This window comes from Indicator indicator, chromosome 2, assembly GCF_027791375.1.
Source record: "Indicator indicator isolate 239-I01 chromosome 2, UM_Iind_1.1, whole genome shotgun sequence".
NCBI classification, from domain to species: domain Eukaryota; kingdom Metazoa; phylum Chordata; class Aves; order Piciformes; family Indicatoridae; genus Indicator; species Indicator indicator.
In genome coordinates this window covers 52,801,288-52,822,254 of record NC_072011.1, presented here as the reverse complement: position 1 = coordinate 52,822,254, position 20,967 = coordinate 52,801,288, and the positions used below count along the sequence as shown (strand labels likewise).

The 20,967-nt window shown below is 39.6% G+C and overlaps 1 protein-coding gene across 1 annotated transcript in view; it reads left to right on the top strand.

Moving 5' to 3' along the window:
* Nucleotides 1-20,967, top strand: part of PTPN14 (protein tyrosine phosphatase non-receptor type 14) — a 71,103-nt gene that overhangs the window by 16,178 nt on the left and 33,958 nt on the right. Inside the window, exons 3-4 of the mRNA XM_054396010.1 lie at nucleotides 17,373-17,470; nucleotides 19,693-19,760. Of these exons, the coding sequence (XP_054251985.1) occupies nucleotides 17,373-17,470; nucleotides 19,693-19,760 (166 nt within the window). The remainder of the gene's footprint in view (nucleotides 1-17,372; nucleotides 17,471-19,692; nucleotides 19,761-20,967) is intronic.

Below are 20,967 nucleotides of genomic sequence, written 5' to 3'. Positions count from 1 at the left end.
CAGCAGAGCTCTGGAGCTGAAATTTTATAAATTGATTGGAGGCAATGAAATTTCTGCTGGAACACAATCCCATTTTGTTTTAGACTGTGGTTGCCAGCCTGCCTGACCCTACAGGTCCTAGTCCTGATCATGGTCCCAGTGCAAATTGTCTCATCACTGGAACTGCACTGTATGGATTTTCTTTCTTTCCAGCTGCAGGAATTTGGGACTAAATAGCAACTTTCTCAGACACTCCATGTACTGTCTAGGATCTCATGTAAGCTGGGCAGGGGAGCAGCTTGGAAATGCTTGCAAGCTGGATGAGTCTGAAGAGCCCTGGGTGGCCACCCAGGCTTACACAGTCTGGGGTATTTGCATTTTGGTGCTCCTTTGATGGCTTTATTGTTTTGTATTAATTATTAGACTTCTTAAATATTAGTGGCTACTGCAGCATAAAAAGCATACATTAAACTTGTAGCCTGCCTTGTTGTAAACAAGCTGATACTTAATTAGCTTTAAAGTTGTTTTTAGAGGACAGCAACAACAAATAATGTGCAGTATTTCCCTGGCTTTTCTTGTGTTCATGTTGTTGCAGCGTATGCGTTGTTTTGCTTTTCAGCAATCTTCTTGAGTTGGTTGGTTTTGGATGTGTATTTTAGTGGATGTTTAAACTTTGGCTTAAAAATAAGAACTCCTTCAAGGCAGACCTAAGATTCAACATTAATTCTCTGTTTATAAAATAATTTGCTGAGGAGGGCAAAGCCTTCTCCCAGCTGACTTTTTTTCAGTGAATGGGGAGCTTGTTCTCTGTGTGTTGGTTACTGAAAGCTGAGCTCTTTGTGCCAGATATTTTAAGAAACTGTTGATGCTTAGATCTAATCTATTACATTGTACTATGCTTTTAGATCAGAAAGTGAATGTGTTTTCGTGTGTGTGGTTGGGCAGTACATATGTAGCAATTCTGAAAAATAGTGTTACGTAACTTTAAATCAGTGTTGGATACTTCAGCCTGCATTCTTGCTTTAGTAGGTTTTGAAGGCAGTGGCTGTGATGGTTAGAAATGTTGTAACAGGAATGCCTTGGCATTAGACAGTATCATATTTACATCTGATTATGAGGAAATTATACTTATTTTATGCTCTGGGGCTTAGTCATGTGTTCTTACATATCACTGTCCTGATGGGAACTATTTGTATGTTTGATAGTAGAAAAAGTATTTTTGGAGTACTCTATTTTTTAATTTTAATTTTCTTTATTGAGCCCTTTTAAATGGCAGCAAAGGTTACGTTTTGAGTAGCTACTCCTACGATAAAGACACACCATTTTACACAGCATGCTGGGAATTCCTATCTGGTCTTACGTAGATGAGCTTGAATCCTTCCATGCTGAATCCAGTCATGCTCGTGGAGGCATTTTTGCTGGAAAAAATGCACTTTGTCGCTTCCTTTTCTGTCTATCTGGGCACATGTGCTGTTGGAGACACCTGCTGAACCTGTATGTTGGTTGGGTAGCCTGAGCTTGCACTGACTGCCGAGCAGCTCTTGCTGACTCTTGCTGGGAGTGAGGAATGTGGATGGCTTTCACTATAGTTGGGACCCAGAACTGATTCAAACTGATTCAAATTTTTTTGAAAAATTCTGCACCTAGGTAGAATGATGTAACAAATTTATTGTCCCTGCTTGTGATTTTTGTTCTCTGTGTTTGGATTTTCCTTAAATTTTGCAGCACTAGAAATGAGACATAGTGACATGAATTTCAGTTTAAGATTTTTTTTTTTTAGATGTTCGAAGCAAAGCTCAAACTAGGTTAGTAACACAGCAAAGAAAGAAAGGCATGAGAGGTAATTATTTCTTAGTAATTTTCAAGAACCAGAATGAAGAAACCCACCTAGCTTTACCAAATAAAGAAGTATCATTCTTCAGTAATAGCTTGGCTTTGAGGGAGATTAATCGTCTGTAAAACTTCAGGGATAACAAAACATTGATTGTGCATCCATTTCAGAAGTGCAGAGGGAGCCTGATGAATAGAAAAGGTAGGTATGTGCATCAAGACAGAAGAAGAACCAGAGACAGACTAGATGCTGTGGCCACTTTCTCAGGGAGCCTGTTCCAGTGACTAACCATGCTCTCAGAAAAAAACCTTTTCCTAATGTTCACTCTGAACTTAGATCATAGAATAGTTTGGGTTGGAAGGGACCTTTAAAGATTATCTAGTCTTCCAACCATGAGTAAGGACATCTTCAGCTAGATCAGATGATCTTTAAAGAGAAGGAAATAAGCGAAACATTTTGAAACTGATTTTGGAACTCTAACCAACTTCTGATGCAGGAGACTTGTTTACTGCAAGGAAACAAAAACTTCTGAGTGGCCTGTAGGTTTATTCTGTGATAGCTGACATTTGAAATGATGCTGTGGCTAGAAATTTGGCCTTCTGTTTGTAACGCTGAAGAGCTTGCTTTGTGTATGAAGCTGCATGTTTGGATGAGTTGCACCTAAAACCTTTTGTTTCTCAGCCTATGAGGAAATTGCCCTCACTGCTCTTGGTTATGTGGATCACTGAGATAACATGCAGCATCAGTTCTCTTCTGTTTAAATCGTGTTGTTCTTGGTCCTTGGCTTTCTGCTGTTAGATTTCCCAGTCACACACACACGCACAGTTACATATTCTTAGCTGTATCGTTAACGTGTGTGCATGATTATGGAAAACTGGTTGAAAGTCTTTGTGTGATCTGAACATGTTCCCCAGTTCTTGGTTTGTGTTTGTAGCAGGTAGTCTTAAATAGTGCTGAGAAGTGATTTTGTATCTTGCCATAATTGGCAATAGAACAACCTCATGAAAACTGCAACTTGCTTTTTGGATTTAAGTGGGAAGTTGCATCCTGCTCCCTTTGGACTGCAGACTGTCTTAAGGCAAGCGTAAGGATGGTAAGCTGCTTACACAGCTGGAGGTTTTATCAGAAGTTGCATTTAACAACATGGCTCAGCTAGATTACTTGCACTTGAAGACTCTACAAGAAACCTTTCAGCTTGGTGTTTACTCTCAAGCACGGTGAGGCTGTAGGGTGTAGAAATACAACATGAGAAACAAAAAGTGTACATGCTTTTTTTACAGATTCATTAATAACAGACATAATATTCTGTGAGTTTGAAATTCAAGTCTAACATTTCTTGACAGATGGGAGCACACTGCCATCACCATGATGGACAGAGGGTTCCCTGCTGCTTTCGTTGTCTTCTCTGGGCAGCAAAGACTGAGCTTTTGTTGAGAGGTTTCTGTAAACTTACGAAGAAGCTTCTGCTGTGGTGGCTGTGGTAATGACTCTCAATAGAATCAGTTTTGATGAATTTTGTTCCCTGAAGGTTGTTACTGTATTGTCACAATCTCAAGCCAGACAGGTACAACTGGAAGCAAACAGATGCATTTTTTTTCTTTCCTGTAAGACAGATTTTTCCTTTAATTTACACTTCATGATGATTCTGCATTGCATGAAGAGAAATGATCATTTGAACTAAATTAACTGTCAATAAATTTGAGAGTGTTGTAGGTCTTTATTTCATGGTGCATGTGTGCCAAAAGTAAACTTCTTCAAAGCTAAGATACCGTTTTAAAAAATTTCTTTTCTCTTTACTACTGGCATCAGGAAGAGCTCTAAGAAGAGATTACAGTAGTTGATAGAGTTTTCTTGTACCTTAAAAGATGAACCAGCAGCAGAGGCAGGAGAAATGCATTTCCTTGGCTTTGCTATGCTGCAGTTACAATGCTTTAAAAAAATCTGTAAGGACAATATTGTTTTCAAATGGGAATGCTACTGTGTGCTGGAAAGCAGTGTCTTTTTAGTGTTCCCAGTGGTATCAAACTGTGTCAGAGGGTTTGATTCTGAGCTGATGGGTGGTGGTAGTCATGTCTCCCATTGGGACTAACCATAGATGAGGATATTTAGGGTCTGGAGGCACTTGGTAAGTGTGATAGTGTATGCAGTTCAGTTTTGTCAGTGTGTTGGTATACTACATCAGTGTGTGTGTGTATATATGTATGTATGTATGTATATACAGCTATCCTTCTGAACTGGAATGTTGCACAGAGCAGAGAATTTGGTTTGTAGCATTGTGGAAGAGGTGCAAGAAGTCATTTGATAGCCTAAAAATAGCCCATATTTTAAGCAATTTTATGAAAATAAGCCAATGGAGTTGTGGTATCAAAACAAGTGACATGCTGGTGCTAGAACTGTTTCCTTTTGCTTCCTAATTGAGGAGAAGAAGAAAAACTTTTGTTGCCCATACATTAGAAAGAATATTTGCATAAAATGAAACAGTTTCAGAGTAAAGGTCAAGTGATGCTTGGTTACTCGTGAAAGAGGAATAGATTATCGTCCACTTCACTTGCAGTTGCCCTGCCAAGGCCCTGCTTGACTCTTCAGAGCTTGGTTTTGACCTTTTATGTTAGAGTCTTATTAAGCAAAGCTTTTTATGGAGAAAGCATTGTGCATGTTTATGAATCTGTCAAATTGTTAGGCAGAAGAAAGAAGCAAGTTATTTCAGCAAATACCTGTTTCTAATTTTTCACTTGTGGCTGACAGGAGATTACTGACATAATTTCCTCTTCATCTTCTGTGAAATTTTAGTATAATAGCTGTAGAGGTAGCTGCTGTCATTGAGTGATTTTGCTTTCCCTAGAAAAAAATATGTTCTCTTCTATTTTTTTCTGGTTTACCAGGGGAAGGATAAGAAAAAAGGGAAAACAGCAAACACATGTCATCCCTAGTTACCTGAGTCACAGAAGTGCCTGTCAGCATCTCCTCACATGAAAATGGAAAGAATTGTTCCTCTTCTAATCTATGAACTGTGCTGCTCGCTGCCTTTGCATTCAGGCTATTGCAAAGGCCTTGACTGACTCCCCCTGCCACTCCCCTTAAGGTGTAATAGCAATATGTATTATTGCAGAATGAAGTTGCCCATTCAATAAGGAGCACTGTGTACACAGTGAATATTATGGTATACCTCACAGAGTGGTGTGTTGCTTTTGACTTGTCTCCCAGTATAGTTTAAGGCACTTATTTTTGACAGATGTGTTTCCCGGGTTGGGGCTAGTATTCTCCTATCTTTCCATGTGATGCAGTAGCAGTGACTAGCAGTTTCTCCTTGAGGAAGTGCAGACTGCCATGGGATATACTGCTTAAATTCTTCATGACTCAGACTGATCCTGCCTCAGTCTTGTCGCTTCTCCTGATGGAAGTCTCAAGAGTGACAGTTGCTCTAGACTTCTTGTGTAATCAGTGAGAAGTGGACATTTCCACAGCATGATTCAGGATTCCTCTGTTGTGCATCACTTTCTGCAGGTGATTCATTTTCTCTTTTTATACTGAAAAGGGAACTGCAGCTCACTGATCTTCTATTTCAGACATCTGAAGTTTGGCTGCGGCATCTGCATGAGGGTCAAGCCAGTAGCAGCAACCTGTGAACAAACAGACCTGTGCGTTTTCATTGGGATTTCTAACTGCTTTTAAATTTTGAGAATTCAGTAGTGGAAATCTTGGTTACAGTAGCACTGCCAGTCTTCAGTTTTGTTTTGGTTTTTTTTTTAATTTTGATGGTGGTACTGCAGGCTGGAGAAAACTTTTTCCCTTCTCTTGAGACACAAACCACAAAAACTAGTTCTAAACATGCCCTTTTTCAGGGAGCTGAATAGGTTGAATATTTTTTGCTCTGCTGGCAAGGTATAAAGCTAAAGGAGCTGCAATTTGATGTCAGTACAATCCTGAAGTATCCCGATGTGTTTAAAAGAGGTGTTTGTGTGAAGGCTGTTATGCAGCTGAAAATCTCAACAAGAATTTGGCAGAAATCTCAGTGTCAGAAGATGGCAGATGCCTGTACAGTGAGATGTTTACTGGTTCACTGTTTTATCTTTGGCAGCTGCTTTTGCACTTGATATCTTCAGCTGGTTTTGAAGGTTTTACAATGAATAATTATTCATTTAATGAAATGGATCTACTTTACCCACCCAACAGGGCACTGATTCACATATTTCTCTGGCAACATTCCCATTGTTACCAGAGCTGTGTTCACTTTTGAAGGGTTGTGTTCACTGGGGACATTAGAACTTCCTGGGCCATGGTTTTGTTGCATGATCTGCTGATGTGTGGGGTGACTGTTTTCTGTTGCCTCAGTGAAAACAATAGGGTCACCAAGCTCTTTGGAAGATGGAAACAACCTGAGTTTTCCTGTTTTCTGCTGGCAGTGAGCACTTCAACAATCTTTTCTCAGGAACAGGAGCTGTTACACTGACCACCTATAGATAGGTGGCAACTTCATTGTGTCACATTTCAAAAAGTGTTTTCTTATTACCAGGGCAGATTACTGTGAAAGGACGTAGTGAACGGGATGGATTTTGGCTACCTACAAGGTAAAACTCCACTAAATCAATAGAGCTTTCTCAAACATGGTTTAGGTGAGGCAGGGATATTACCTAACTGACAGGACTTGTTTTTTTTCCCCAAAGATCCCAAAATGCAGGCTACTGGAGCATGATTTTGGGGTTTTTGATTTATTTTTTTTTCTCCACCTCTCAGGGTTAAGCACACGTTCTATAAGTTTGAACATGGTTAAGCACACGTTCTGTAAGTTTGAACACGTTCACTTGCTCTTTGAGTAAAGTAACACCTGAATACACTTGCTTGCTGCTCAGCACCCACACATCAATTATTTTGTGATGTGCTTCTGGATACTTGAGTATTCATACTGGTTGCTCATTAGAATATGTGTTCACTCTGTTCAACTTTTGCATCAGTGCACGGTGGGACATTTCACCAGAAAGGACTGGTGGACTTACATCATTCCAGAGCTCAGAGCCCTACTGGAGAACAATATTTGAAATGTATATTGAAAAATGAGACAGGGTTTATGTGATGTATACAACATGTTTCATTACTCTGACTGGCATAACAGTGGAAGGGAACATTGGGGCAGTCAGAACTCTTCATGTTTGTTTTGTATCCAAAGAAAAGTTTAGAGTTATGCCTGTACTTAGTCCAGTTTTTAAAAGGAGTTATCTATTTATTTTCAGTACTGCAGAGTATAAGCTGGAGTTTACATATGCTCTAGTTAACTCACCACATTTTTTTAGCATGATTTTCTAACCTGCTTGGCCATTAACCTGGCTGGCTACCAGAAGAATTTTCAAACTGTTGACTCATATTGCTTCCATATGTAACTTAAACCACCTTTTCCCACAGTGGAGACAGCATGAAGGTTAGCTGTGTTTTCTTTTCAGTGCAAGGAACAGCATATTTTGAACTGAGTCAACACATATGAGTAAAGGAAGTAAATTTAAGCTATTATTAACTTTTTGGGCTCTAATCTCATTTTTGCTGAAATATTTCCTGGTTCTAAACCAGGGCTTTTAGTGCTCCTCTTCTCCAGGAGTTTTAGTAGTCTTCAGCATACACAGCTATGGCTCATCTTTTCATTTCTGCATCTTAGTGAGATTGGACCTTCACAGCTGCTGTTATTTTTATTCCATCTAAGGATCTGGGCTGCAGGAATTTTCTTTGTGCTTGGAATCTGATGTTTTGAGTGGAAAACAAAGTGTAGACTGCATGCCATGTCATATTATTGAGCACCTTTTATATAGGTGGAGCCTATGTGTGGCTGAAGCCCCTATTTTCTGTCATGCAGCAAAAGAGGGGTGATAGTGAGTAGAACTGTTCTGCAAAGTGACACAGAGTGGTACTCTGCCCTGTTATCCAGTTCGATTTTGCTGTTGAGCCAGATAGTGGCTTTGCATGCAAAAGCTCTGACAATTCACAGTCTCTCATCAAAGCAATAGCAGTTTCTGGCACACACAGCCCAGTGTGAGGAGAAAGAGTCCTGAGACTGTGTATGGGAATGGGGGAGACCACATTGGGAAGCTGAAGGTGGAGGCAGAAGTTGTGTGAGACTTTGTGAATTTGTGCTCAAAAAAAACCCCTATTGAGTACAGATAGGGTTTTTTGTTTGTTTTTTTTTTCTTGCAGACTGCACAAAAAAAATGAAGAAAGTTCAGCAAGAGTGATTTTTCTCGTAGGCTTTGATACCCACTTGACCTGTGGACCCTACTGGTGAATAGACAGTCTGGATTTAGTTCCAGTGTTATCACCCATTATGGGAAATCACATCATTCCTTAGGCCCTTGCTTTTCTAATTGAGATGGGTTTTTTACAATTTTTTGACAGTAGGGTGGGAGAAGGAAAATATTCATCTTTCTCTGCAGAATTTAAGATTCATAGATTTGTATAATGGCTTTGGTTGAAAGAGGTCTTAAAGATCATCTAGTTCCAACCTCCCCACCTTCCACCAAACTGGGTTGCTCATCCAAACTGGCCTTTACCACCTCCAGGATGGTGGCATCCACAACCTCCCTGGGCAACCTGTTCCAGTGTCTTGCCACCCTCATTGTAAAGAATATCTTCCTAATATCTAGTCTAAATCTGCCCTCCTCAAGCTTCAGTCCATTCTTTTTCATCCTATCACTACAAGTCTTTGTAGAAAGTCCCTTCCTGGTTTTCTTGCAGGCCCCATTCAGGTACTGGAAGGCCACTATAAGGTGTGGGTGGGGTCTCATGAGACCAGAGTGGAGGCGGAGAATCACCACCCATGTCCTGCTGGTCACACTTCTTTTGATGCAGCCCAAAATGTTGGCCTTCTGGGCTGCAAGCACATATTGCAGGCTCATGTTGAATTTTTCATCAGCTTGATGCCGCCAAGTCCTTTTCCTCAAGACTGCTCTTGAGGCATTCCCTGCTCAGTCTATATTTGTGCTTGGGATTGCCCTGACCAGGTGAAGGACCTTGCACTTGACCTGTTGAACTTCATGAGGTTGGCCTGGGACCACCTCTGAAGTCTGTCCAAGTCGCTCTGGATGGCATCCCTTCCCTCCGCACCACGCAGCTTGGTGTCATCCACAAACTTGCTGAGGGTGCACTCCATTCCACTATCTCTAATCCTGGCAGAAATGTTGGTCCCAGTACCAAACCCCTGAGGGACACCACTTGTCACTGGTCTCCATTTGGACATTGAGCCATTGATTGCAACCGAGTATGGTCATCCAGCCAATTCCTTATCCAGTGAGTGGTCCACCCCTGACGTCCATACTTTTCCAATTGGGTGACCAGGATGTCATGCAGGACAGTGTCAAACACTTTGCACAAGTGCAGGTAGATGTCATTAGTTGCTTACCCCTTATCCATCATAGAAAGCTGTAACTCCATCATAGAAAGCCAGCTTGTCAGGCACGATTTATGCTTGGTGAAACCATGTTAGTTACCACCACAACATGATCTATGTATCAAAAGCAGTATGTGGCAATGCTGCAATTCACCTACCTGACTCTATTCTACTTTTTTTTTTTTTTGATGATTAAAAAAGTAAGTGGAAGTAATAAGATGAAAAAAACAGTCTCCTGTATTTTAACTTTTGAACCTCTGTAGCCTAATGCAAACTCAGCTCTGGAGACAAGTGTATTTAAGCTTGTGTTTAAGCTTCATTGTGTGAGTAGTCTGAAGTCAATGGGACTGCCATGCTGAGCACTTTTAGCATCTGCTTAAAAATCAAACCAGATGGACATGTGGCTTTTTTTCAAAGACAGGGCTAGCAAACTCTTCACTCACAAATGTTTTATTCTAGTTTTTCTGTGTAATACTGAATGTTGTTTTTCTACTGAAAATGCTGAAACGCAGATTTCTTTACATTACATGATTTTGATCGTTTTGCTTTACTTCTTCAGTTTCACTGCAGCCTTTATACAGATGGTTGTGTCACCAGAGCCTGGCTTTGTTGGACACCAGCCTGCAGTGACCTTTGCTGAGATGGAGGTCTGGGAAGACAAGAGAATGTGTCTTTCTCTATTTTTTTTTTTTTTTTTTTTTTTACTGCAAAAGGCATGTTGGAGTTTTGTGCTGTATAATTCTTTAGGTATTTGGATTAACTCTGATAAAATTATAGGTGGTTGTAAGGGAGTTTATTGTGCTTATAAACTGTAGTGGGGCTCCCTTTAATTTGTTATAATTAATTCAAGAGTTCAAGGGCAGAAAATCAGGATCAGGTCGTGGCATGCCTTCCTTTCTTGCTAAAGCATGCTATTACTGGCCTTTTTATTTAAACTTTATAGTTGTGGGTCTGTTTGAAATATCTGAAAAGTATAGTGCATTCTTAACAAAAAGCACAAGTACAGAGGATGGGCCTGTTGTGGTTGGGGGCGAGTCCTTTTTAAATGCAGAGATATTGGTGGATACTGTAAAGGTGCATCTGCTGGCTGAGGCTCTCATGGAAGGAGTGTGTGTTTTGGAAGGCTTGTGTCATGCCTACGGGCTCCAACAAGGCCTGGGTGCATGTCTGTGCTTGTGGCCCATCAGAAATGGCAGTAAAAGAGAAACACTCAGAGCACTTCTTTACAACCCCAGCTCAGTCTTTTGCTGCCTGTGAGAATGCTGAGAGCCATGCTGTTAATCTCCTGTCTAACTGCTAAGGGTTTTACTAGACATCCGTTTAACCCTGGACACCAAAGAGGTGCCACACTTTGATACGAGGCTATACTGGAAGAAGCAGCTTGTATGGGAGATAAAACGTATAAAATGTGTGCTACCTTCCAAAATACTCCCATCTCTGCTGTACATACACACGCACACACACCCCAAGGCTGTGTATTATTTGCCCTTATGCTCATAAGTTGCATGTCAAAACAGGCGAAGTGACTGTCAATGTGAAATAAGCCCATTTTAGCCAAATCCCCTTCCCTTCAGCTGTAAACTGTTGCTTTTAAAGAGAGAAATTGAGCAATGTGGAAATAGGTTTTGTGAACTGTGTTTTGACCTGTCATCCTTTGCCAGTCCTGTGTGTGAAAATGATGCTAACCCAGCATTGTTCTGTTAGGAAGGGGAAAGGGATGACACAAATCTTTCCATCTATTCGATTTATTTTTAATTTCAGTCATGTCTTCCATCCAGCTGCTGGAGGAAACCAGGATATAGACAGTCAGATGCTGCTTTTGAACAACCTCATTTCTCAGTTACCTGAAGCTAACCTTGACCTGCCTTAAAAGGTTGTTATGTTCAGGGAGTTCATACCCTAGAAATTGTTACAACTGTGTTTACTACTGACATTGACAATTTCAGCTTCTGAAGGAATTTCCTCCTGAATGGGTGACAAAGGCTCTTTCGTCTCCTTCCCTTTTTCTGGCAAGTCTGCTGCACTTTCTGAAGGTCTGACAGGGTGTGGTAGACTTGTTCTCAATAATATACTTCCAAAAACATTACCCTTTAGTAGTGGGAACGCAGCCTTTGCTTTTTATATTCTACCACAAATCCCAGATAAATGACTGTTGTCTAGTACTGCAAAATGTCAGACTTCTGCTGGGAGAGAAGCTGATGAAATTCCAGAAGAGCGAGCTGGAGATGTTCTGTTTATCAACATCATCTGAGTTTTTTACAACAGCAAAGACAAGGCCTTAGCACTGTGTTACTGACAATGACATCATCAGTGTATGTACCTCTCTTTTCAAAGTGTCTTCAGATTAAGATGTGCTGATTGAATCCTTGCACCTAAAATGTGTTTCAGCATGCTCAAACACAGAAATCATAACACCATCTTTGCCAATATACAGAACATCGTATCTAAAAAGTCCAGTCTTGTCTGTCTGCCTTTCTGTCCTGCCATATGAAATCCAGTTCAAGTTTGCAGGCAGTTTTGTTGCAGCATATTGAGTGGCATACATGAAGTACTCGGCATCCAGTAAGTAGTACTCTGGTTTAAAACTTTGGAACAAAATCTAGGTCTCCCAAATTTCCCTTGGTTTCTTGCCCAGGTTTATACAAGTAACTTCACCAGCTGTGTGCCTCAGATAATCTATTCATAGAATTAGGGTAATTGATACTATTTTAAGCATATTTTACTCAGACAAGCAACCACTAAGAGTTAAGTATTATAATGATATTCTCCAATGTGTAATAAATAAAAATAACCTTTTGGTCACTAACGATTAATTCCTTTGATTGCTCATTGAATAGCTGAGTCCTTGGCTCATCTAAACTCAAAGGCTAAGAAAACATGAAAGACCTTCTGTTAAAAAGAAAAAAATAGTTCATCTTTAAAATGTAACATATAGGTATCTGTGGAATCTTGTTGCTAAATAGCATCAAAGACAAGAGCGTAAGAGATTTTAAGGTGCGAGAGGAACAATATACATACACATCAATATCAAAGCTAACATTCAAAATAATTTCAATAAGTGATTCTCTGTGCTCAAGAAACTGCTTTCCCTGTAGGCAGATTATTACATAAGTGCACATTGCAGCATCTCTGCTCAGAAGTGTATTACCATACTAAGATAAACCCAAATGAGCTGAATTGAGTTGCTGTGATTCAGTGAGACTTTCATTGTGTGCCTGATTTTGGAAGATCATATTGCAACTCTGTTTGGGGGTTTTTAAGCTGGTAAAGAGCTTACGGTGTTGAGCTAAACCACTTGTGGGGCAGTCTATTTCTCTTTTGAGTTTTAAAGGCTTGTTGTTTTGAAGATACTAAATGTAAAGCAGCTCTCTTTTCCTCCAGAGAAGAAATTAAACTACATAGCTAAGCAGTTATCCAATAGATAGGCTTGATGACAAAGAGGTACCTAATGAGTTATAAAAAAGTCAGTCATGCCAATAATTGCATCATTAGAAATTATTTTAAAGCAGTTGTACCTCTTGGGGAACATGTTTTGAAGTACTTTGTGTGTTTTCAGATACACTCAAGGTAAGTATTCATTGGTAAAAAAATGCATTGATTAAAAGAAAAATAATTTTTAAAAAACTAAAAAGTGTTTCTGGCAGCACTAGAGATAATGTGTATATTCCAAACTCTTCTGTCCCTGATGTGCAGAGAAGGAAAGTATAAAAGCAGGGGGAAATAAAAGTCCAGACTGATCACAGTACAGCATTCAAACAGTATGAATATTTATTACCTCAGTCCTTTTGTATAAATATATAGATGCATGTGTGTGTAGGCATATTTAGATTGTAAGTCCCTGGAGCAATAAGCATTTTTTTGTTGTTGTTTTTCTTGTACATTTCCTAGCAGAGCTGAATGCTGCTTGGTTACTAAAGCTACTGGGTCTGATAATACTAAGTAATTATTAATGGAGTATTTGCCTTGTGGTTCTTTGTGAGAGTTACTAGTAGGAAAATTGTGATGATGGAGTGCACCAGACCAATTACTCTGCAGAACTAACCTATATTCTTTCTTTTGTGTAACCATCCTTTAATTTCTTTGCAAAGATCTCATTTCCAATATTCATCAGGCCAGATTTTGTGTGGCTTGAAACGTTGGTTGTTGGAGGGAAAAGAAATCAGTAAAATGGATTTATTTTCTGTGTATATAAAACAGCATCAGAGGTTATACGTCAAATTAAACAGTGGGGATGGAAAGGTACAGTGGATTCAGTGACATTATACAAACACCCACATTCTTTTTTTGAAGTGACAGGGAAGCAAATATAAATCCTGAACTTGGGAGGTCTATGCAGAATTGTATGGGCAAATGGAGTTTCTCTACATTTACACAGCTGTAGCTGAGTCAGAATATGGGTGTTGCTTAATAATACTACTTATTTGGTTTTTTTTCCCTCTGATGTAATACAGTTTGCTAAAATGCAGATGTTGATTCTGGAGTTCACATGTTGTCTCTCTGTTGTCCAGTTGCAGCTTATTCACTTTACAAATAAAGTATGCTTTTTGATGCAATAGATGCAAATATATTTTTAATGCTTTCTACATTGGCTAAATAGAGTTTTGGGAAATTATATCCTTACAATTATGGCTTTGTTCAGACTTGTTGTCCACTCCCATTCCCCTTGGAATTAGCTACAGGCTGGCAAACTAGTCTTTATTTTATTGAATACACAATAGCTGTTCTAGAAATGTTTAAACCAAAGTGAGGAATGAAGGTAAGGGATTTCAACACTCATCACGCTTGGCTATGGTGGTGTGGTGTCTCTTTTACCCTGCACTCCCCTAGTGTGCCAAATAGTTTGGTGATTAAAGCTCACTAAGTCTTAGTTTTGAATTTCTTGCCTTTTATTATTTGGGGATGCAGCTTTCAAACTTCTCTTTTGTTCAGTTTCCTAACTAAACCACCTAATAGGGGGGCTTATGAAATGCATACTTTTATTTGCTGTTCTGAAACAGCTTTCCTCGGTGAATCTATAGCTGAATATTTTTTTTCATAAATCTAGTTTTGCAATCCAAGGGAACAAAGAGCAATCTCAGCTAGTATAGTGACATAATAACAGCATTTAACATAATTTTAGATGGAGTAGCCTCAGATTCTTGACAGAATATGGGCTAATTTCTCCTCTTCACTGGCTGGGCAGGGAGCCTGACCACAGTTTTGCAGCACATCAGAGCCATGAATCTGTGGCGTGTAGAGCTATTAGAGCCTTCTAGCAGAGCTTCCTCCATTCTGTGCTCCTCTTCTTCCGCTCCAGTTCGTGCCTTACCAAAAAGATATGCCAGTTTGTGCCTTATATAGCCACAATGAAAGGAGTTGCTAGGGGACACTTTAGGTGGGTGACCCTTGTCACTGCCAGTCCAGGGGGAAAGATGTAGGCCCTAGGTTTCTGCCTCAGTGTTCTTCAGTTTATTTTAGCACTTTCATTGAAAAAGCCACAGCAGGTGATTGCTTTTCAGTGCATTTACCTGTGAAAGGTGACAACTTTCTTCATGAGGTTTTTCCTGATAGATACACTAGTTAATGTCAGAGCACTAATTATATTTCTCCATGTCAATCTATGCAGTATGTGACAAATCTTAAACTTCCTTCTGCTGGTGCAAAAAAAAAATGCAATGCTGTACCATAATATTGTAGAATATTCCATTAAGATTTTTAAGTGTGACCTGTTTCTGACAACCAGAGTGAAAAAACTTGTAAATGGGCATCTTTCTGGTAAAGTGGGTGCTGATTACTGTTTTAAAATAATTTTTTCTAAAGTATTGGCAATTAAAATAGGAAGTAAACCCCCACATCACTGATTCTTTTGAAAGTCTTAGTCATAGTATTTGAACAGCAGTTGCATTGACACAGTATTTTTGATGATTACCTGTATATTTTTTAAATCTATTTTGTTTACCTATATATATTTATCTATTTATAGACTAAATGATCTATAATTTTGTGGATACTATGGTGGAAATCACAGTTCACTAAAGCTGGTGACATTCATCTGTAGAGCTAGAATGCCACTATAGGATTTTACATTGATGTTCATGTAGTTCTTAACTTTGCTTTAACAACAGCTGTAATTTTAATGCAGGTGTGGATTTTACTTCTGTTAGACTTGAATATGTAATTCATGCACACATACGTAGCATTGACATAAATAGTCTTGAAGACCAGATTCAGCAAACACTTGCTCACCTGTATACGTGATAAAGCAGCTTATGTTAAACTTGTATGAAAGTGTGTGTATTTTCAGAATTCAGAGTTAGTCATTGTAAAGAAGTGGAAAGAGAAGACTTGTCTCTTCAACTGATTGAGTGTGAAACCTGGGGCTGAAGAACATGGATCAAACTGAGAAGCTTTATGCTTTTTACAATCCCTCTTTGTCGAGTTTCAAAATCACCACTATGCTGTGTCAAAGCCAAATACCAGCATTTAAATGAGATTGTTTTTACTATTTGAAAAATGTTCTTTTGCCTTTTGTAGAGGAGAAAGGGGAAAGAGAAAACCTAAAAACCAGCAACCCAGCATGTAAAACCATTTTTAAGTGCATGTGAAAATGGTGAACTCTGAAGGAAACTTCTCAGACCTGAAGAACACGTGCAGAGACCTTCCCTGAGAGGATTTCTCTGCCCCATGGTGTTTGTGGCTTCTGAAACACCCAGCTGCCTTGAGTGTACTGGTCTGGTCAGAGCGTTGGTGCTGTCTAGTGGCAAGTTACTGCATCTCACATCATTAATGGAAGAGTTAACTGAAGAGAAATGTGAAATGCTGCATTTGATTAATAGCCCTCCAAGCATGGCTTGGATTATGCTGGTTTTGAAGCACAGAGGTATTTCCCAACAGCTCCACAATGAATTACATGGCGTTTGTGAGTATAGTTTAGTCCCTGTAACATGGGCAGTGTTAACAGTGTTTCTCCTTTCCTCTTGGGAATGGGAAGGTGACTTAAACTATAAAGCAAGACCAGAACAGTTTCTTTATCTTCCCAAAGGTTCAAAGGTAAGGTCAGATATGGTGTGCTGGTTGAAGATGAACCTAGATAGTTTACTGTCTCCAGTCTTTCTGGCACTCTTTGCTGTCCACCTTGTGGAGGTTGCAGTCTCCAAGATGGGCTGGTATGCTTGTGTACTATTTCTCTCTAACACAGTTTATCTCAAGCAATTATGTTTTAAATCCAGGCCAATTTAAATGGATGCCCTTTGTGTCATGGAGGGGTGAGCAGGCATGCAGCTGAAAGGAGCAGTAACCTCATAACCTGGTTCAGCTGCAGCCAGATTGGCACGTCAGGTCACAGACTGAGAAACCCCTTTGTTGGTTTTTGGGATTTCACTAACTTGGGTCACTCAGGTGCATCAGTTACTACCAGCAAGTCTGGGGACTGGGTGCATGAAGCTGAGGGCAGGTGTGGAGTGGTTACGCTGTAACTCAGTTGCAGCTCTCTTCACTGGATTTTAACCTGATACGCTGGAGGCACTGGAGCATATCTCTGCTGCTTTGGCCAGTTCTGCTGTAGGTCTGGCCCTGTTCAGCAAATGAAAGGGATGCATGATGGAGGACAGTACCTCATTAAGCTTTATGTGGAAAGCTTCTTGTTTATTTTAATCTGCTGTATTGCAAAAGTAAGGTGAAACATGTGAGTTCTGTTGCTGTGCTTAAAATTAAAAATTTGTTTTGTAATGAGTTACTGCAAATCAGCAACTGCATGATATTGTGTGTCTAAGTCATCCTTGCAGGTGGGAGATGTACCTTAAAAAAGCTTTCATGTGGGTCATAAAGTTATGTCAGTAGGTCCAAGTAGATGGCTTAAATTCTATTTCTTCTATCAAAACAGTGATACTGGAGGGGAAAAAAAGGAAGCAACAGTTTATTTTTGTATCAGTGATTGCATGGTCTTCAGTAAGGTCCATGAAATTTATGGAGGAGGTAATCCTAGCAGATACCCTTTTTCTATGCAGCCTGGGGAACACAAATTAGAACTTTTTATTTTCCTTTTCATCCTGCACTGCACATGTAGGCATCATACTGATTTTAGTAACGTGAAATAATCTGAAGCCAGATACAGACCTGACCTGTCTGTGGTGAATTTTCCTTCCTTTCAGCAATCTTTTGTTCTGTGTTAAAATGTACAAACAGATGTTATAGTTAGCGTTCACTTTCTGTTTGTAGATACCAGTATTACCTACAAGTGAAAAAGGATGTTCTTGATGGCCGATTACTTTCTTCATTGGAGCAGGGAATTCGACTAGCTGGTTTGGCAGTGCAAGGTAAGGTGACATGACCTGATGGCTCTTTTAAAACACTGGCTATTTTTGTTTGTTCTGTGTGTTGATTGGGCACTAACTAAGGCCTCATATGACTCCTACTCATAACAGCTGGGTTTTCTATTGATTTAAAAGTGCATAGATGGACTGCCATTGATGAAACACTTGCACCCTCAGGGAGGGAATGATGGGCCACATCACAGTGTTCAGCTTTCCTATTTCTAAAATCTACCTAAGTGAATCTGAACAAAACTCCAGGTTTTCCAGCCTCAACCATGGAGTACTTTGCAGTAATGAATTTGCTTCATGTTCTCTAGTTTGAAATGCAGTTACATCGAAGAGCCTAGCAGCAGCTTTAATTTTGCCTTTAATTAAAAACTCATTTTGCTGTATAGTACTATCTGAAGTATGAAAGAACGCATGATCATAATTGTTATGTGAGTTATAAATGAACAATAAACTACTTCTTACATTTTATTCTGAGCCTCGTAAGGACATCAGTAAAAGTGGGATCAAATAATGTATATGGGCAGAGGTAGAAGCCCTGTATTTGGAGAAAGTGTTCCAGGTTCTCATAGTCAGTCGTGGATAGCCTGAAATGTATTTTATCCAAGTACAGGGCTTCTACCTACTCATTCTTTCAGCATGCTCTGGGCACATCCTCTGATACGAGGGAAGGAAGTATGTACACAGCACACACTAAGATGTGATTTTTGAAAATCAAAGGTTCAATGGAGAGCAATGCTAGTAGTACCTTTCTTAGGGCATTAGAAATCCTGGGTTAGGATCTTCTTTCTTGGTTAAAAATTGAAGAAAAAATGTTTTCTGTCTGGTCTGGAAATTTTTTATTGATAAAGCAAAATACATGATTAGAATTCCATACTAAATCTTGCAGTTTAAATGTGTAAATTAAGTAAATGAAGTCTTTACACTCTGTAAATTAGGGCTGAATAGATACTGAATACATTTCACTGATCCTGTGGTTTTGGAGCTTTGTAATCAGTTTGATACTTTGTAATCACTTTATTTTAAATTTTCTACATAATCTGTTATATTTCAAAGACTGTTGCATCAGAATGATACACCTAATCTTGTTAGCTTTATTTCTCTCCTTGTATTAATCCCTTTGTCCTTTTCATGTGATGCAACCAAAGATATTTCAAATACTTATTTCTTTAAACTTACACAATCTGTTTCATGTCCATCGTGATTTTTTTTTTCTGTTTATGTTAAAACATAACTCTGAGGTGAAAACAAAATGAAGCTGCATTTTTGGCATCCTGCAATATGTGAAATCGTCTAGAAGCTTTGAAAGAATATTTAGATAATATGATTTATGGTGGGGATTTCCAGCTTCTATAATATGAGAATCTTGTAGATGGTGTTTGATCCAGTTCAATTAATATAAAATAAAAACCTCCTGGCAAGATATTCTCTTGATATAAGCTGTTATGTATTTAACAGATAAATATAGGCTTTGTTTTGTATTTTTTTAACATAGTTTAGCCTTTGCTTTTTTCAAAAGTCCACCGTTTCAAAGACATTTAGACAAGAATCCTCAGCCAAACATAGGAGAGAAGATGAGCATGGAAATGAGTACCCCTTGAAGAGAAGTAGTTGAAAAGCAAATTGAAAGCTGTGGGCCACTCAGTTAAAAAGACACAGTGCCTGTACTGTTGTATTGGTTATAGGAGGGTAAGACCTACACCTCCCAGCCATGTTGATTGTTTTTTTTAGAATTAAAAATTCTAGTGGATTTTAACTTCCTAGATGGTAAAATTAAGCATCTTTTGTAGCATTGTAGCAGAGGTAGATTAATTTATTTATTCATATTTCCTGCTCAGGTTTGGAAATGTTGGAGAAGCAAAAGTGTACACAATTTTTAAAGAGGCTAAGCAATCTCTGCCTTGTTAGATGATGGTATTAGTTCATGAAGGCAACAGAAATTTTTGCACTCCTGCTGGTTAAGCCTTGCAAATGGTCATAATAATTGGGGATCAAAAGAGAAAAACTACTCATTGGCTATTATTTAATCTCTGGTAATAACACATTTATTTTCAGACCACCATGTTAAAAGCTGAAGTGCAAGCAGAAATCTTTGTGCTGGGTTGTGGCTTTCGAGAGAAGTCGCCCACTTGAAATTAAGCATCTGTGCAAAGGTTGAGTGGGGTCTTAAGATGTGTGCAAAGTTCTAAAATAAGTAATTGTGTTGGTTTTTTTTCCAGCGGGTTTTGGAGACTATAATCAGTTTGAATCTCATGACTTCCTCCGAGAGTATGTCTTGTTTCCTATGGTGAGTTCCTCATCCCCTTCTTTTGTGGTCTTTGAGGCATGGAGAAATTACTCATAAGAGATGGCCTTGTTGATAACTGAGTAAAAGCACCAGCACTGAACTATTAGTAGTGGAAATAAACTTTGTTCCCCCAAACCTGCAATGAACATGATTTTATCTGAATGAATACATGCTGTCGAAATTAAGCCCTTTTTCAGTTTCTCTTAAGGCTCCATTGGGAATAGGTGTCAGCCACAACAAGAAGTACTTTGAATCAAAAAAGAATGTGCAGCTGTTTAAAAAGCTGTATATTAGCGGTATTGCAGTGTTAGTAACATGGTGCAACAAGTTAATATGAGGGCTGCTGATGTAGTAAATGTTGTGTCACAGGACACACGAAGCTTATCACAGCATGTTACGGGTTGGAAGGGACCTCGAAAGATCTAGTCCAACCCCCCTGCCAAAGCAGGATCACCTAGAGCAGGTCACACAGGAATGCATCCAGGTGGGTTTTGAATATCTCCAGAGAGGGAGACTCCACAATCCCCTAGAGCAGGCCTGTTCCAGTGTTCTGTCACAGTGAAAAAAATTTTCAACTTCCACCCATTGCCCCTTGTCCTGTTACTGGGCATCACCAAGAAGAGCCTGACTCCATCCTCTTGGGACTCACCCATCACATATTTTTAAACATGAATGAGGTCACCCCTTAGTTTCCTCCTCTCCAAGCTGAAGAGCCCCAGCTCCCTCAGTCTCTCCTCGTAAGGAAGATGGTTCCATTCCCTTAATCATTTTCATGGCTCTGTGCTGCACTCTTTCAAGCAGTTCCCTGTCCTTCTTGAATTGAGAGGGCGGAGAGTCTCTCTTGGCCTACTAACCATACTCCTTCTAATACACCCCAGAATGGCATTGGCCTTCTTGGCCACAGGCACACTGCTGGCTCATGGTCAGCCTTCCATTCACCAAGACCCCCAGGTCCTTTTCCTTCACTGCTCTCCAACAGGTCAGTCCCCAACAATTTCATTCATTTTCTCCCTGTCCACCTCTCCAGCCTATCCAAGTCTTGCTGAATGGCAGCACAGCCTTCAGGTGTGTCAGCCACTCCACCCAGTTTTGTGTAGTCAACAAACTTGCTGACAGTGCTCTCTGCTCCTTCATTCAGGTCATTGCTGCATGCATTGAGTAGTACTGGTCCCAGTACTGACCCCTGAGGGATTCCACTAGATACAGG